At 38.6% G+C, this 19,477-nt stretch overlaps 1 protein-coding gene across 2 annotated transcripts; it reads right to left on the bottom strand.

Moving 5' to 3' along the window:
- Positions 1–1,526: 1,526 nt before the first annotated feature.
- LOC146683612 (CMP-N-acetylneuraminate-beta-galactosamide-alpha-2,3-sialyltransferase 1-like) lies at positions 1,527–13,988 on the bottom strand. Of its 2 annotated transcripts, none has more exons than XM_085445403.1 (7): positions 13,818–13,985; positions 12,432–12,700; positions 11,980–12,176; positions 9,201–9,362; positions 8,936–8,981; positions 8,692–8,811; positions 1,527–3,570 (listed from the first exon to the last, which is right to left on the bottom strand). In XM_085445403.1, the coding sequence occupies exons 2-7, from the start codon at positions 12,681–12,683 to the stop codon at positions 3,403–3,405; spliced, it is 945 nt and encodes a 314-aa protein (XP_085301529.1). In that variant the 5' UTR covers positions 12,684–12,700; positions 13,818–13,985; the 3' UTR covers positions 1,527–3,402. The 2 variants fall into 2 exon arrangements, with proteins under 2 accessions (XP_085301529.1, XP_085301530.1); XM_085445404.1 differs by having other exon boundaries at positions 3,398–5,608; positions 13,818–13,988.
- Between the last annotated feature and the right edge of the window lie 5,489 nt (positions 13,989–19,477).

Raw genomic sequence — 19,477 nt, 5'->3', positions numbered from 1 at the left:
GGTTTAACATGTAAACCAGATTCAAAGTTATGTTTTTTGCTAGAAGAGGAATGTTTATACGAACGGAGAAGAATGGTGTGAAATTCTGTTAATAAAAAGACGAAGAAGAGCCTGCAGACCAAACGCTACTCATGTCTCCTGCCTCTACTTTTCTGTATAAAAACAGACCCCATTGAAGGCCTGTAACACAAACACTAAGCTAAGGGTAACTTGATAACCTACAATACTTAGTCTTGAGTCCCCCCCGACTGCTTTAAATGTTGCGAAGAAACTGGGAAACGGGTGCATCGAATTATTGAAACATGTCCAAACTTAAATAGTGGTGAAGCAGTAACACAGTTGTTTATTGTTCCACTTTCACAAATAAAGAATCACTTTTTTGTGCAAAAATACTATATAATGTATCTCAAACAATATTTTTATGAAATATTCATTTTTGTGAAATAAAATTTAAGAAATTGGAACAAATGATACTGTTTCATGATTGGCTGCTAATAACAAACAGCATAAAATAAAAATTTAAAGGGCACATAAAATGCTACACATTTAGAGCCTAAATTACACCATTGAGCCCAGCTCTCAAAAACTGACATAGATTTAACACTGTCTGTGAAGCTGGATTTAAGAAATAAGTGCTTAAAGTCAAAGTTTTACAAACATATTTAGGTGACATTCTGTCAGCTCAGAAAGGCATCATCATGTGGTTGGAGGGGGGTAATAGTACATTAATTTATGCTAGTTAACTAAAGAAAACTAAAACTAAAGTCAATTTAAGGAGATAAAATTTGGGCTGTCCCTAGCTGCAACAATTAGTTTTATGTTAAGAAACAAAGGTTATACTGTTCACGTTCACTCCCGTTCACTCTGGTCTCATAAGTTGCTGTTCAATGGCTGCACTCAAACTGAAAAATCCAGCTGTTAGCTGTGATATACTAGCTTTTCTTCCAAACACAACTAAACAGTTTACAACATCACAAGTTATTAAATGCGTATCAGGTGCGGATCTAGAGAAATTTTGGCATGGAAATCAAAAGAGGTGGCAAAATCAAAGCCTTTTTTTTTTACATATAAGCAGGTGTTACATCCTGTAATGTGCATTACATATGGTTAAAATACATCAAATGCAGTAAGTATACAAGCTTCATATAAGTATAGTCTATAACTTTATTTTCTTTAGCCCAGATAATTAAACATTTCACTAACATAAAACGTGAATTTTTATGTACTATATAGCCTTATAATAATTATAATAAATAAGTATGTAGCCCAATATGTATAAAATCAAGAGATCTACACATCATGAGGTTCATTTACAAATACAAGTCTAACTACAATTTCACACTCTTTTGTATTTGAAATAAGGCTTCTTCTCAGGCCTAGGTTTCTTCTGCAGCTTTGTGGAAGTGATGTGCGATACCACTGATTTCCTTTCCGATTTACTGATCCAGTGCTGATACTTTGTAAAAAATCTTAATGTGTTATTGTATTTCAAATTATATCTTCATAATGATTAGAGGACATCAGACTACTTGTTCTTATTGTTTAATTATGAAGAATTGTCATATAGAAATAAAAAACCTGAAGTTATCAGTTAGCTATTAGAACACATATATCGTGTCATTTAATATGTATATGTTTGCCTGGACATTTCATCAAAAACATTCAACATTCACACTTTCCCTCATTCATAGTAGTGCTGTGCTACACTACAAATTTTGGTGTCGATCCAATACCAAGAAAATACAGGGCCAGTATTGCAGATGTCCATCTATCCATCTTTTTCTGCTTATCCGGGGTCTTGTCCGGGGGAACACCAAGGCATTCCCAGATTAATGCCCGAACCACCTCAACTGGCTCCTTACGATGTGGAGGAGCAGCAGCGCTTCTCTGAGCCCTTCCCAGATGGCTAAACTTCTCACCCCATCTCTTAGGGAGAGGCCAGCCACCCTTCGAAGGCAGCCCATTTCGCTTGTATGCGCAATCTTTTTCTTTTGATCACTACCCACAGCTCGTGACCGTAGGGGGTAGGGACGTAGATCAATTTTTAGAACATAACTCCCACGATGAATGAGGGAACACTGTATGTGATACTAATTATGTAATATCATTCTTGACTATTTTTGATTTTACCTTGATATTTCACGTTTAGAAATGTTTTTTGTCTTGTCTTGTTTGGTATTCTTATTTTCAGAATACAGTCTCACATATGTCGATTTACAGTTATTTTTTCACTGACTACTGTATTAATACAACTGATCTGAAATCACTCAAAAAACCTAAAAACCGAATAGGGAAAAAGTGATATATTTTTATGTAAAAACCACAGACATGGTTACTGAATTATTTTCACAACTTGAAATGCAAATATAAAGAAATAAAAACCTATGCACAAATTTTGTAAACAATAAAGTTATACACAACAATTTCCCTAAAAATGCAGCCACTGCATCTGGCAATCACAAACAAAGGCAGCCAGTATATCACTGATGCAGAACGAAAACAGCAGAGCAGTGGGTGCCAACGACCAACTCCCAGACAACAGCCGGTGTCAGCATAGCCCCTCCCAAGAACCCTCAATGTCTATATGTATTTAAAATTTAAAGGTGGGCACAGACAAACAGCCACAGCTCCTATACCCTATACAAAATGTATTTCCGGGAAGAGTTAGTGAAACAAAATAATCAGCTGTCTTATTGTGTCTTGTGATACAACTTACATACTCTTTATTGCACAAGGTAGTAACAATCGATATTGTTGCATCTGTCCATCATCAGCTGTTTATTTTTGTTTTTTTCTTCTGACCAGCTTTCTGCACCACCTTTTCAACATCCTAATAATGATTACCACACAGTTTGTATGTGCAAAAATGAAATACATTCTTTGTAATTAAAAGCGGATTAAGTCTGACTTAAAGAATAATTAGTGGATCAACACTAGGCTGCTTAAAAAGTGTGGAAGGGCAATAGAGAATTTAAGAATATTTTCTTATTACAACTAGTAGTTTTCAGTTTACTTTTAGCTAACTATCATAATCTTGATGCCTACTCAAAAGAAACACTTATCCATCTATCCATCGTCTTCAGCTCTTATGTAGTTGGGTGTAGAGGAGAGGAAGCTCAATGCTATTTCCACTGTCACTGGAAGAAGGTACACCCTAGTCTTAGGACAGACAACTTTTCACACTCACATTAACATCTATGATTTAGAAGCACTAGTAAACCTGAAGACCTTGTCTTTGAATATATAAAAACACACCATGAGAATCAATTTTATAAAAAGAAATCTGATGACTCCTCTAAAGATAAAAACACTGAAGCACAAAATAAATTATGTTAACAATGAATTAAGCTGTACTGTAAACATTGGATTTAAAAAAGAGGAAGGGGAAACAAAGGAAAAAAATTAATGTCCTTTATACAATGTGATTTTCTGCATTTTGTGTAGCTGCTGAATAAGATTATATTCATATGTTCCTGGATGATATCCAGTTCCAAAATTTTGCTCTTTGATTTTTTCAAAGTAATGGCCCCAGTTTCCATTGCTGTCTGCTCCAAACCCAAAGACGCTGACCTGGACAAAAAAAAAAGTTAATACATAAGAAATAAATAATGAAAGTTAAATTTCAATATGTCATATAATTTCAGCTTTGTCACAAGAGCTAACTGAACTAACTACAAAGAACAGAGGCCCCCAACCCCCGACGGCAGCCTCAGACTCGCAGAGCTCAATACCTTTTTGCTCAGTTGGAATCTCACCAACAAACTGGATCACCTGCAGTTTGGTGGTGAGAATGTCTGACATCCTCACAAACCAGCCTCAGTCAGTCCGACTTGACCATTCCCCCCAGGGCTGCATTTTCAGCCCCTGCTGTACAGTTATGATTGTACACCAACCCATCCAAACAACGTCATCATCAAGCATGCCGATGACACCACTTTGGTTGGGCTCATGTGTGTTGGAGATGAGACCGCATACAGGGAGGAGATAGAGAACTTGTCCCACTGGTGTTCAGCAAATCATCTGAAGATGAACGTCCTTAATCCTTTAAGACCTACCATAGAACCAAGTCCACCAGAGCTTATCTTTATAGTTTTACATTCTGTAGTGCCATTTCAAGTTCCTATACATCAGTACAACCGTTATAGCCCAAATATTAATAATATGTATGCATTAAGTCCATAGTAACTACATAAATTGCCAAAAAATGAAATAAACTACAAAAGAATTGAAAATCTTTTTCCTGCGATAGTTCGCGCTGAGGTCTATTCCAACGTAGGAAGTGTTTTGAACAGCTAATCGGATCGGCAAAGTGTGTTTCTGGAATATTACGTTTTTGTTGCTGCAAATGCTTTTTATGCAATTTTTGCAAAGCTATATGTGGAAGGAAACCGTGACCTAGGGCAAGCTGATGGCATAAGATGTAAGTACAACTCCTCCGGTTTCATATGCAAAAAAAGTTATTGCGCTAGCTTACGTGGTTCCAGTTCTACAGCGATTTAGAAATAGTTATGCAAAATGGAGCGCGCCCACTCCAACGGGTTTTAAAGGGTTAAAGGAAAAGAACTCACAAGGCACAGAGAGGTCCTCACCCCTCTGATTAAAAACACAGAACGGCTGGAATCTGTCCCCAACCTCAGGTTTCTGGGCACCCACATCTCTGCTGATCTCACCTGGACCCAATACACCAATACCCTGGTAAAGAAGGCCTAACAGTAGGAGAGCATGCTCTCCATTGAGGGCTACAATTGAGAACAGGAAGGTTGCACAGAGTGATTAACACTGTCAAAAAAGAATCATTGGCTGCCTTCTGGCACACCAGGATGCCAATAACAACAACCTTTATTTGTCACATACAGAGTACAGAGTACAACATGTAGTGAAATGTTTGTGTCCGAGGTGCGGACAAGCTGCAGACGTAGCTGCGCCATTTTACAGCTTGGTTTTTGTTTTGTTTTTTTAGCATGTGGGGTCTAGCCAGGACCATTACTGGGAATAAAACTAGCGACTCCCGTTCCAAAGGCAATAACCCCCTACCCACACCTCACCAATCTGAGCCACATTCTTGATTTTTAGTTCACAAAGACTTCTCATAACCACTCCTGAAACTTTGAAGGTTTTAGCTTTTTATGCAGTGAAGTTACAGGAGGATAAAAAAAAAAAATCAGGTAAAATGTCCTTCGCTTGTTAAAATAATCCCGTCCGATACCACGTGAGAATAATAAATATAACATTTTCTGTTGTAACCCTCAAACTGAATGGTAATGCTGTGGAGGTATGTAATAACAACAGGGGAGGTCTCAGTGTCTCACTCCAACTTTATTAACTGACTCTCAGAACTTCACATATAGTAAGCGCCAAAATCTCCACCTCAGCACTTCCCTTCAACTTGGGTGTGAGTGGAGCCACCTGGTGGTCCGCTACACATACCCCACCCTGAACACACAGTCAGGTCTCTATTCAGTCCAGGACCCTGGGCCTAAGCAAACCCGAACGACTGAACCTGGGAGGGAGAGAACAGGCAGAGGAAGGTCCATCCCATGAACGAGGCTGGTGAAGACGAGCAGGAAAGGCAGGAGGAGGCTCAAACGCCGGTGGTCCGGGGGTAGTTCTGGGGGGAAAATCAGAGTCTGTCAACCCCATCGAAGGAGGGCAGCCACAGCGAGGGGCCTGGGCTGGCACTACATTACTGTCCGGAAGAACATGTGCAGGTTTAAGTCTGTCAACACACACAGTCTCCCTTCGACCCCCAAAATCCAAAACAAAATGTTTCTGGCCCGGTTCGATAACCCTGAATGGGCCGTCATACAGCGGCCGCAGCGGTGTCCTGTGGGCATCGTGCCTGACAAAAACAAACTTAGCAGTCTCTAAAGTCTTTGGAACAAAAGTGTCAGGCACGCAATGGTGCACCGGACCAGGAACCCGAAGCGAGTACAAAAGCGGGTTGAGAGATAGCACCGATGGATCGAAGCAGGGAGGAGGATTTTCAGGCAAGAATTCTCCAGGCACGCGGAGGGGCTGACCAAACACTAGCTCAGCTGGGGAAGCGCCGAGATCCTCCTTAACCGCATTTTGCACAGAGAGACAATGTATTTATAGGAATGTGTGGTGTAGAATAAACCGCAGTGGGCGTGTGTGTGGTTGGAGGGTGTATTTGCAGTGTTGCCAACAAGTAAGGAAAATCGCTTTTGGCTGTCCTAAAAGTCGCTAGAAGTTGCTAAATTACATCGTCACAAGACTCCAGTGACACCAGAAAAAGTTGCCAGATTTGTCGCTAGTCGCTTTTTTAGGGGGAAAAAGTCACTAAGGGGATTTGAAAAGTAGCTAAATTTAGCGACCAAGTCACTAAGTTGTAGTGATGGGATTTCCGTCTCTTTTTAGAGAACCGGCTCTTTCGGCTTGACTCACTAAAAAGAGCTGGCTCTTTCGGCTCGCAACCGGATCTTCAGGTTGTTTTGTTGCTTTAATTAATTATTAACAGCAATATAAAATTATGCACAAAAGGAATTACTAATGTAAAAACAAAACTGTGGTTTTATTTATATATGCTTGTATATAAATTTATATGGTGGCTCCTAGAGACAAATCACATACAAACTCCAAAAAGCACGTACAAACTCCAAAACACGTACAAACTCCAAAAAGCACGTACAAACTCCAAGACACGTACAAACTCCAAAACACATTTCTAGCGTTAACTGAACTTCCAAAACAGAGCTACCTAGATCACTTAAATTACACAATTGAAAGCATATGTGTATTGTTTGTGTATTTATACACAAGCACTCATATATATTCAAATAATTTTAAAAAATGTTCATTTACCTGTTATTACCACACACCAAATCCAGTCATTGGTACTTCCTGACTTGCCACTAGGTAACAAAAGCTCAACACTGCCCCTAGCATCCTGGAGCACTTCTATTGTGCTTTGTACGTGTTTTGGAGTTTGTATGTGTTTTGGAGTTTGTACGTATTTTGGAGTTTGTATGTGCTTTGTCTCTACGAGCCACCGTAAATATACTTTTATTTATTCAATCCACATAAAATGTAATAAATAAATCATATAATACAAAAAAAACTACATTTCAACTTTTAACCATTTAAATTTTCAGCTTTTCCTTTTAAACAAATTTAAAGTGGAACAAGACAAAACACTGAAAAAAACCACAACACAATTAAATATAAATATGAAAAAATATGAAAACAAAAAGAAAATGCACATTCTCCGTCATATGGACCTACATGAATAAACTTTCTGAATCCTTTATCGTCCACAACTGAAAATAGTTGTGGATAATCACTATACCTTTCTAATGTGACGTTGTTGTCCCTGGCTCTCTTTCTCTCTCTCCCCCTCCCGCTCTGTTCCTGTGCTACTGCGAGTGTAACTACCGCCCCCCTCTTCCCAGCGCAAAGCACAAGGCTTGCGTGTGGAGTGAAGTGGAAAAAAAGTGCGAGAGAGAGGGTGAGAGAAAGAAAAGAAAAAACCACGGCTCCCAATGAGGAGCCAGCTTGCGTCATTCACTTCAAATATTCTCTAAGAGCCGTTTCGTTCGCCACCGACACATCACTACTAAGTTGGCAACACTGTGATGATCTTCTAAAACAAAGGGGGGCCTAGCAAAAAATTTTGGGATTTACTATACATGTGTTGGGAAAGTCAGCATCACAGTATACTTTGTTTAATTTCAAACAGGAGAAAGAGGTAAACAGCACATTATCATTCTTACTCTTTGGTCTTTGTAAATTTTGATTAAACAACAATAGCACACATCCCGTACATGCTATTGCTATTTATAGTGGTTTAACCTGTCAAGGACAAAAACAAAAGAATTCTGCATCAAAGCTTGAAATCATAGATTTCCTGGATTGGTGGCATGATAGTTAGTGCTGTTGCTTCACAGTAAGAAGGTCCTGGGTTCAAATCCACAATCTGGCTAGTTTGCAGTTGTTTCTCTTTGGGTATTCTGGTTTCCTCCCACAGTTAGAAGTCATGCAGTTATTAGAGTTAGGTTAATTGGTGATTCTAAATTACCCGTGAATGTAAATGCAAATGGTTGTTTGTCTCTATGTGATAGACAGATGAGCAGTCCAGGGTGTACCCTGTCTTGTAACCTATCACTTCAGGGTTATTTTCCAGCCCCCCTGCAACCAGGATAAAGATAGGAGGATCGTAGTTGTTGTAGAGCCATTCACTTTTTATGGTAACCAGACTCTAGACATTATGTAATATGAAGACAACATGTAGTATTTAAGTGACCAAGTTGTATTGGGGTAAAAGGTTTTGAATAGTGTTGAAATAAAATGACAAAATTGTGAAGGATTCAAATATTCTAAGAACTCAACTTACTTCATCTAAACATGTTTCAATCGCATTTTATGAACACAAAATGCACAGGTTTATTGAATATGAAAAAGTTGTGTTGATTTAACTCAGTTGTTTAAGTTTCTGCGAAAGCAAAACAATTGCGTGCAACCAATGTCCACTATTGAATTAAGTAAATCCAACATGGCCTTTTTTGTTAGTGTAGATCCAAAATAATGCAATCAAAGATGTAATGGACAAAAATAAAATTACAATTCTCTGGGGGGGGGTTTTAGCATAGTTGGCAGTTATGGCATATGTACTTATTGCACAGCAGTCCTTATTGCTTCACTGGTATTTCTTTGACTTTTGGAATGTTATCCTACCTCATCACAAATCATCAAGCTCAAAGCCAAAGCCATGAAGCCAGTAGATGGATAAGCACCCTTCTTTAGTAACCAAACTTGATGAACGTGTTTCATGAAAGCCGGATTGAGGATCATCACCTGGTAATTAAACATGGTCATTTATTCTGCGAATAATGCACAATATAATCTTTTAACTAAATTATATTTGATATATGAATATACAGTTTGTCATTTTTGTTAAAATATAGAATAATGTACTCACCAAATTCTTGTTGGCTAGGCTCTGTTTGTTTAAATCACCATTTTCTCTGTTGGAAATATGCTTTTACATTAATGGCATATATGCTAGAAAAGGAATTAATTAGCAATTATGTGATTAGAATCATTTAACGCTAGATTCCGATTGAAATGATAAATGCACACAATAATGAATTTGTTAAGCTTTTCACAACCCTAAATATTCAAGTGTACTAAATATATATTCTAAATACAAAAACATAAAAAGGTAACAGCAATGTTTGAACTACCCAACGTTCTCAAGGAGCCACAAAAAATCCTCCATCTTGAATGGAAAAAACACAAGGTGAGTGGTGTGGTCCAATAAGCTAGCAGTCTCTGGATACATGACACGATGAGTTGTTTTGGTACCAACATCCACTTCAAAGCCTCTGGTCGGCCCATAGTTCATTCTAAATTATACATATTTAACATCATGCAGTTAAATCATATTTTGTGAATAGAGTCAATACAACAACATTAGGGGTGCAACGATACTCGTATCGATATTGAACCGTTCGATACAGTTCTTTCGGTTTGGTACGCATATGTATCGAACAATACAAAATTTTTAATTTATTTTATCAACTTTTATTCTGACGATGCAGTCTGTGTTGAGAGCTCAGGGGATGAGATGAAATGAGATAGCCTTTATTTGTCAGTTGCAGGCCTTTTGCCTACAACCAAGATGACAGACCTTGCCGACCGTACATACAATACAAACATCACATTGGGGAGACAGGTCAGGCCAGGTAGCGAGGAAAAAAACATCGAAATGTGTAACACAAAAGGATAATACAGGAATGCACAGGTATCAACACACCATAACACAATAAACACAGACAAGCAACATGGTAAAGTGTTCCAGTGTGTACATCTGATCTGGGACCGCTGCAATCTTCGACTGCGCCTCCAGCTGACCCGATGTCCACATCATGGGGGAGGTAAGGGTTGGAGGTGGCGTTGGATAGGGAGAGTAATGCGTCAGTGAGTGCTTACCAGTATCAGTATATGTATGTGTGTGTGTGTCCATAGTTCAGCTGAGACAGTGTCCTTCGCCCCGCCAGGCTAAGTAAACAGTCTTCCAGCCAACCCAGGTGGCCTTGTAGGGAATGGGAAGGAAAAGACTCAACACAGTCGTTATCAGGGAGTTTTTGTTCAGCTCCAGCCTTGAGCCCACAGCTGGCGCCGAAGGGGTAGCCGCATTATGATGGTGATTTTTCTTTTGCAAACAACTCATGAGAATTTCAAGCTGTTTTTAACACTCCGACACTGGTCTCTCAATCTCCCGTTAACTCATTCACTGCCAGCCATTGGCAGTGAATGAGTTAAACCCATTGACTCATTCACTGCAATTGACGGCTATAGACGTCAATGGCAGTGAATGAGTTAATAGCTGCGAGTTTCTCCATGATGTTATTAGCCATCGATTCTGTTCGCTCTTTTGCTCACATAGCAGATTCTGAGACCTCACGACCGCAGCCAACTGATCCGAGATGTAATCCAGCTTCCGCCCAGAGATGTTGTTCTGAGTTGATTCTTTCCTGATGTAATCCAACATACATACGCTCAGAGGTGTTATTCTGAGCATTCACTGCAGTCGTAAGCGCCTCCAAGCTCTTAACCATGCTGCCTTCAGTGAGTCCTTTCTGAGAAGTTGCACCTGTCGTTCCAATCCCAGCGGGCAGCCTTGTGGGGGTTTGAACAGCCGGTTCCGCTCTCTTAATTCTCCGATAAGCCAGGGCCAAGCCAGCTCCGATCAGCAAGAACCCTGTTATCATGGTTCCGAACAGGTAGATATCTTCAGCGTCCTCGATCGACAGTCCCGCCAGGCACACAATCCTCTGCCACCCGTCCATCGTGTATCCGGCAGGGAAAGTCCCTCCCGGGAACTCAGGTTCTCCCGAGCCCAGACTTCTCGTTAAAGGGTGTCAATAGCATTCAGACACCAGTTGATCAAATCCATAATTATCTTTTAGGTTTTAGACACAGACTGTGAGAGAGTGTTCCAGGGAAAGTAATGCAAAAAGACACGAGACTAGACAAGGACATAAGAACTAGCAGGGAAGATAGGGGAGAGGAGAAAAAGTGCGTCCGCCTCCTCCGAGAGCCAAAGAAGTGGATCTGCGTTTGACTACTCCGCCTAGGCTGCACTGTCGAGCGCAGATCCACTTAGCGCAGCGCAAGCTAGCAAGACAGAAGCTAAGCTCATTGCAACATGGCAAATTAAACCTCCCCCACCCTCATTCAGATCTGGCCTTTGGAACTATTTTGGTCTTCATGTGAAGTATGACCCTGAAGGTAAGCGCGTCATGGACAAAAGTAAAACGGTATGTCGGATGTGCCACGCAATGCTCAATTACATGGGTGGGAACCATGCTCGTTAACGTGTTGACGCCGTCCAGCCCCACGCACGGGGTGATCCGCGATAGCTCGTTAACGGAGATTTGCCTTGTTGTGGCGTTAACGTGATTTCAGATTAACGCTGACAGCACTAGTGGGAACACAATGAATATGACTGCACATTTACGCCAACATCATCCTAGTGCAAAGACAAGTGGAATCAGACAAAAACAACAAGCACGCATGCTACAAACTTTACCCGAGTCATTTAGACAGCCGTTAGCACATGATTCTCCTTATGAGCACATGATTCTCCTTATGCTGCTGATAATATACCCCAGAAGAAGCGTATAGTATAGCTTTTATTTTGGAAAGAGCCATTTCTCTGTAATAAACTCTCTTTTCCAAAGATGAGTGATTTCTCGATCAGATAGATTTATTTTTTTATTACTTTGTTGTTTCAGCAACATTAAATTTAAAAACTGTACTTTTGAGTTAAAATATATATTTATAATTTTAATAAATGACAAATTAAAAAAGCATGAACATTTTTTTGTATCGAAAAAATATCGAACCGTGTCACCAAAGTATCGAACCGAACCGTGAATTTTGTGTATCGTTGCACCCCTAAACAACATAATAGTCAACTCTAAGTAAAAGTGAATGTTTGATTGTATTCTATTTTACCTTATTACGAAATCATGCAAATCAATCAGAGGTCCATAACGTGATCCATTCAAATTACCAGAATTCCCCACTACAGCACAAATCCTGCAGCGATCAGGCCTGGGTTCTACATCTTCTGAAATGATCGGTAGCATCTCAAACACCTTGTCTACTGTTGCATTGAAGAAAGCGAAGTCGTATTTTTCCTGCTTTATTTTCTGACAGACATAAGAGAGGAAAGTTAATAAAGTTAATGGAACTGGTAACCAGCAAGTTTTACACTTTTTTTGTCAACATTGAATATATATATATATATATATATATATATATATATATATATATATATATATATATATATAGATGGATATCTCACACGTTCCAAGTATATGTTTCAGTGGCTCCAACAGTTGGAAAAATATAATGAAATGCAAAGTTAATCAACATTTGTTTTGTTTAGTGATCATTTAATTTACCTTCCACCAGAGGAAATCATTCTCTGAGATGCTGTGTTTTCTTGGCAAAAAGGGTTCAGGAGATGCATCAATCTGTTCCCTAAACCAAGGATCACCATCTCTTATACATTTGAGACAGGAACAAAAGCTCGACTTCCAGGGCCCAAAGGAGTAAACAGATAAATTCCATGAAGGACTGAAAAACCTAGGCATCACTGCGATGCACAGGAGTAGGGAAATAAGAACCCCGGATTTTTTCTGTCTGTAATTCATCTTTAATGAAGAACAATCTGTGGATTTAGTGAGTGGAGAAACATTCAGGTGAGTAAATCTAAGAATGTAGACAATGTTACAAAGAAGCCTACAACAAAACACTATAAACCGTTTCAAAAGCAACCTTGGTGACATAATCTGGGGACGGCATTGCATAATCAGTGCTATATGTGAGGGGTTTATATGTGTTAACTCATTTAAAAGACATTGCCTTTCTACTTAAATAGCATAACATGACACCCAGTAGAAAGGAAAACATCTTGGACAATGTTTATTTAATATAACATAGAAAGACGCTTTTGTCACGGCTGGGGCGGCAGTCGTGTGGAGGGTGAGAAAGGAGGATCCAATAGCAGACAATGGCGGAGGTGCAAGTGGGTTTTATTTACAGTGCACAAAACCAAGGTGTGGGCAGAACCGAACATAAACCTAAACTGGGAAAACTAATACAAAATGGAGGACATGAAGCGAGGAGCAGAGAGACACGAAGAAACATGGAATAATGCAGACTACGCGGGAAGTTCACAGAGAAACACAGATGACGCGACGAGAAGCACAGTCAGACACCAACTATAAATACACACACCAGGTAATCAGGAAATGGTACACAGGAGGGGACACAGCTGGAACTAATGGGCATAACGAGACAGACCTATAAAGTAAAACAGGAAACACCCAGACTGTTTTACAACACAAAACTCGGGGACCCGTACAGAGCACAGAGGGAGACACAGGTAGGGAAAATAAACACGACAACCAAACCCCAACAACCAATACAAATCAGAATAACTAGAAAATAATAATCACAAACTCAAGGCGCTGGGTCACCGACCCAGGACCATGACAGCTTTGAAAATATTTGATAATTAGATTGGTTCTTATAGTGTTCTCTTCTGATCTATCAAACCACCAACATTCCACTTAGCAGATGACCTGCTCTACCTCCTAAAAACTAAATGATCCTATTAACCTGCTAAAGAATCAAACAGAAAGACACAATTCAGTCACACTATAATGCTAACATGTTTTTTAAATTTATATATTTAACAACATCTGAATAAGTTTTTTTAAGAGGTTCTATAAAGCTTGTCATGAGTAATTAATAGTGTTAAATGTAATTATATTTTCTCTTACCTTCAAAAGTAAAGGAGGTAGAAAGCAGGCAGAGAGCCTGTGAAAGATTTGAATTGGTGAGCTACTATTTAAATAGTGGGGTTTATTTTTGGTTCTAGGAAAGCTGAATTGTTTGGGTTGTTCTCAGAATTGAGAAAAGAGGAAAAACCTGTCTGTTAACTGTGCAACAGCCAGTGTAGTATTACCTGGGAAGGTTTATTTATGATCTGTTTAACCCATGAAAACCATACATGGAAGGAAACCATGTATCCATGTCAGATTATTTTTGATATGAGCTTATGAATGTAGTACCATAAATAATGAGAAGAAGAAGAAGCAGAATATCACATGATTTTATTTGTATTCATTATTATTATTATATTTCTTAATATTATATATAATTTAATGCTAGATGGGAAAATGAGTTTCATTCAGTTTCATTTTTGAAAATGATGAATGACTGTTATTATAATTATATTTATTATTTTATTATTGTTTGCAGTAGTTCACCTGTGCTGAAGCTGATGTGATCTACTCCTTTACCAATTCTAATTGGAGTCATTCATACCAGTCATCTCTTGTATAAAAATTGATGCTTTTTGAAATGTTTTAGAATGCCATTCAACCTCTATACACAAACCAGAGGGGAGGATTTGTTTGTTTTTTAATTTTTCATAGTACAAGATGATACTATATTATTAAGAAGGTACCAAAGATGGTATGCTACATTAATGGAGAGAAAACCTCCAGATTCAGACAGCCTCATATGAGCAAGCACTTGGTAACAGTGGGAAGGAAAAAATCTTATAAGAAACCCTCTGCATTGAACTAGACACATTACAAACTGAGGAAGATTAGGAATAATAATTTTTAAATGCAACGTGGTGCAGAAACACCACAGAAATCTTGATAACCTCAAAATTCTTGTGACCATGCAAAGTTTTTCACTCAAAAACTACTCTACCTACTGTATTCTACCTGTATGTGTGGATGTGGAGCAAAGCTTAGAGACGAGCAGGAACACCTTTCTTGTTTAGGGTCAAATTGGTTTGATGTTTGGAGGCGGGCAGTGACGAAATTATAACTTGACCCAAATGCATGAAAGAAAAATGATTTTTTTAAGGATTTTGCTTGGCTAAAAGTTCCATACGGTGTGATTCCTTTGTCATGTCCTTAATAGCACGTAATATCCTTTTTTGCATTTTCCTGTGGAAAAACAACAATCTCATGCTTACGAATCTCATGAAAATAACACAGAATAGACATTATGAATAAATACAGTCACAATGGTCAAATGTGACTACCTGCTCCTTCACACACACACAGGTGTACAAACAGGTACTCACAGACACACACTATCTTGGTTGGCTGCTGCCTTTAAGCATCTCATGTGTTGTTGGCTTTGTGTGCCACTCAATAAGATTCAATATTTATTATTTACTGCTACCTATGCTTATGTTGGTTGTTGCTGTAGTTTCCCTTCTGTGCTGTTTTCCTGTTTTGCAAAGCAAATAGAGAAGCAGATTTTCAGTGTCTTTTCTCTCTATCCCTCTTTTCCTCGATTTTTCTTTCCCTCTCCTTCTGTTAACTCTCTTCCCAACTTCTCTTTAGTCATATTGTTTCTCTTTTCTGTCCTCGAGTTCTGTCCTTTCTGATTGTAATAACTTCAAATAAAAATAAATTATAAAGAGCAAATAAACTATGACAATCAAGTGGACCAATATAGCAAAAGGTCCACTTGAAAATAATATAAAACTAAAGTAAAACAAAATAAATGAAGACAAAATAAACAGCTGTAGAAAAAAGCAAATAAAACATTAATGCCTTGACAAACTGCTAAAATACACCACATGCAAATACAAACCAGTTCTACACAAGTCTGGACAAGTTCCAGTAAAGACAAGCTTATGCTTGCCACAGTAAAGTAACAGTGCAAATCCTATTCAAAGCAAAACAAGCAAGCAGAGCATGGCTATTAAAGGTTTCACTGTGAAGCAAGATTCATAAAAAAAGTTCTGTGTCACAGAGGTGGCTGCCTTTTTTACAAGGGAGAAGCATTAGGGTAGCCACAACAAGCTTTTATACGGTCTGTAGTTGATCATGGTACTGCATGTAAGTTAAAAGACTTCATCCGTGATGAAGTCATGAACCAATAATTTTTGATTACTCAGTAGATACTTATTAACGATGCATTTAATTCTCACAGCTGCCTGTGTGGAAGGCAGGAGTCTGACCCAAATGCAGGACTCATAAACAAAGGTTAAACTATAAAACAAAATTACTGCAGAATTTAAGGTAAGGTAAGGTAACTTTATTTATACCTAAAGGCAAGGTAAATTTGCTTTACAGAAAAATGACAGCATTTGACATCCCTTTAAAAACACACATACCTAGTAAATATATAAAACTCACTGTGACACATACTTTAATATTTCGAATCAAAAACAGTTCTTATTTAATTCAGTGACAGCAACGGGGACAAAGCTATTTTTATAACGCTTTGTCCTGCATCTTGGAAATAGAAACCTCCGTCCTGAGGGAAGAAGCTGAAATTCACCCCTTAGAGGATGGGAACCATTTTTAAGGATTGATAAAGCCATCCTCTGTACCTGCTTAGAGTACAGGGAGGCTAAACAAGACTGTGGCTCACCTATCAGACGACTGGACCATCTCACTATCTGATTTAGAGAGTTTTTCTCTGTGACAGAGGTCTGACCAAACCATGCCACCAAACAAAAGGATAAAACAGACTCAATAAAAGAACGATAAAACAAAGTTAAAATTTTTTGGTCAATGTGGAAATGAACAAGTTTCCTAAGGCAATAAAGGTGCTGGTGACCCTTTTTACAAACTGATTTGCAATTTTGATCAAAGTTCAGTTTTTCATTGATTATGGTCCCAAGATATTTATATGATTGTACTTGCTCTATTTTCTGACCTTTAATTAAAGTGACTCCGTGCCCATTTTGTTGTTTCCTAAAATCAACAACCATGTCTTTTGTTTTAGATATGTTCAGCTGGAGATAAGACTCCTCACACCACTGAACAAAGTCATCAATGACTGGGCCGTGGTTAATTTCACCCTCTTTCAGTAAGCTGACAATAACAGAGTCATCTGCATATTTAATAATGACCCTGTTTTCATGTCTGCCCTGACACATGTTTGTATAGAGAGTGAATAATAAGGGCGATAGGACGCAGCCTTGAGGAGAACCTGTGGAGGAGAACACTGGGTCAGACAGAACCCCATTTATTCTCACTCTTTGTGACCTGTCAGTTAGAAAATCTAAAATCCAGCCCACCAGGTTTTTCCTGATTTCAAACTGTTCTAAAAGTCTTTTAATTAAAATATGGGGCTGTATTGTATTAAAAGCCGAAGAAAAATCAATGAAAAGAAGTCTTGCAAAAGTCCCTTTACTCTCTACATGTTTAAGAATTAGATTTAGTAAAGTCAAAAGTGCGTCCTCCACTCCTCTGTTGGGCCTGTATGCAAACTGCATTGGATCCAGCTGACCTTCAGTCTCTTTCATAATCACATTTCTGATGATTTTTTCAAAGACTTTCATGACAACTGAAGTGAGGGCAACAGGCCTGAAGTCGTTTAGAATTTTTGGACGACTAGATTTAGGGACAGGAACCACGACTGCTTCTTTCCAAAGAGAGGGCACATGTTGTGTTTGCAAGGATTTATTAAAAATAACCTGAAATATAGGACTGAGTTCATCAGCACAAGATTTAATTAGGCGGCCACTAATATTATCAGGACCCTGGCTCTTATTCACATTGACTGTATGAAAGGCCTTTTTAACATCGCTGAGTTCAATGATAAAGTGCTGAGTATCTCTCAGTTTCTGTTTCAGTTCCAAAATATCCTCGCTAAAATCAGAAGAACTAAAACGAGCATAAAACATGTTTAAAGCATTTGCAAAATCTCTGTCTGAATTAAAACCATCTAAAATGACCTGACTGCCGCTCTGGGGATTAAGGAAGGTATAAAAACAAAGAAACAAAATCAACAAACCTTCAAAGAGGGAAAATGTGAAGGAGGACATGACAAAAGGCAGAGGGAAACTGAAAACTTAAATATAAATAATGGATAATGAGAGGATATAAAACTTGAACCAAAGTACAAGAGAAAAAAACCCAGAAAAAGTCAAATAGGAAAAGAAACTCAAACTTGACCCTGTAGACTGTGACAGTAATAATGTTTTGCTTTTTTATTTTTTTTGAATTTCAGAAAGTTGAAGATGTCCATTGTTAAATCCTCCCAATTGATTGAATCTTTGGACTGAAGGAAGGACAATATTCGGTGTATAAATGCTCAATCAACAGTCTTTTATTCCATACAATTCAACACTTTATGAGCATAAACCATCCGGATGAGGAGACATGCATGAAGAGGGTCACAGCAAAATCTCAAAATGGTGGAGGGTTACTCAAACTCTTATAGCCTCTGATGGCCCCCACCTAGTCGTAAAAACCTAAACATACATACTTTCTATCTCCCAGTGAGCCTGAGTTATGACCTTGGCTCCCTGTTTTTCTGCTTCCAACAAAGGTGGGGGTGAAGCTCCTGTGGAATGTGCTCTGTGCTCTCTGCACACAATATTCTCTCCTTAACTCGGCAGTATGAAATGTTTGTTCAGAGTTCGTCATGCAAAGTTAAAGGCATGTGCCTATTTCCACATCACGCTGTGCACCACGTTTACAGGAGATGAATTGCAGAATGGCAGATAGTCAGATTAACGGTATTTTGTCTCTATCTTCAGGTTTTACATGCTTACATTTACACACGCAGTTACTGTCCCTCTATTTAGAAAGGCAGAGGCGTCACGGTGTGATTATTTTACATGTTGTTGTTTTCTGTCCTGTGTAATAACATTCAACATTGCTATCAATACATTTTTCAAATAATGCCTCTCTGTGCAAAATGGGTTTAAAAACATGAACAGCTGTGGGATACTGTTTGTCTGTGATTTGAACCAAGGGAACAAATCCTGGCAGGATCAACCTGATATTATTCATATCCCACTGTAACTTTACTGTATAAAGAGCTAACATCTCCAAAATGTCAGGAGTAGTTAGTCATAGAACTAAAAATCAAGAATGTAGGATACTGTTTGTCCGTGATTTGAAGAGCCCAGCGCCTGCTCTCGACGCAGGGAAAACCAATTCTGCAGGGGAGACCTACCTTTGCACTTGTGCAATTGAAGCCAAAGGGAAGATATGCTTCAGAAGTGCGGGCCCCACACTTTGGGAAGGTCTGCTCTATAACAAGAAGTATGGTGTGGCTTACAGCAGTATCATGATTCACTCATTCACATTATAGGCATAGGATAACATATGATAGCATAATAATCTCACACCATGAAGAGTCCAGAAAGCTGCATAAGGCTGTCAGTATATTTCATATCTCCAGGGCTTTCTGGAAATGTTCCCACATGTCACTGGTGTGTAATGATGCAAAATAGTAACCACAATTAAAGTTAATCACATCTACAACAGAACTGCTGCAGATAGATATTAGCAATAATGGCATGGTATAAAGGTTTCCAACAAAAAGAAATTTTAAAACGTACAATTTTGTCAATATTTGTACCTTTTTGTATATTAACAACAAAGGTAATTATAACATTTCACTATAAACACAACATGAGTAACAAACAATAACTAAATCAACG

Source organism: Copadichromis virginalis, linkage group LG22, assembly GCF_057382275.1.
Source record: "Copadichromis virginalis isolate Kocher_CV1m ecotype Utaka linkage group LG22, C_Virginalis_male_GT1.1, whole genome shotgun sequence".
In the NCBI taxonomy this organism is placed as follows: Eukaryota; Metazoa; Chordata; class Actinopteri; order Cichliformes; family Cichlidae; genus Copadichromis; species Copadichromis virginalis.
Note: the sequence above shows the minus strand (reverse complement) of the source record. Positions and strands in the feature narration are given on the sequence as shown.

Excerpts from the sequence above, each read along its gene's own strand:
- LOC146683612 (XM_085445403.1), bottom strand. The coding sequence starts at position 12,683 with ATGAATTACAGACAGAAAAAATCCGGGGTTCTTATTTCCCTACTCCTG. Across the intron at positions 9,363-11,979 it reads TTGCATGATTTCGTAATAAG|AATGAACTATGGGCCGACCA; the intron begins GTAAAATAGAAT and ends TGTATAATTTAG. Across the intron at positions 8,982-9,200 it reads TGGCTCCTTGAGAACGTTGG|AGAAAATGGTGATTTAAACA; the intron begins GTAGTTCAAACA and ends TATTTCCAACAG.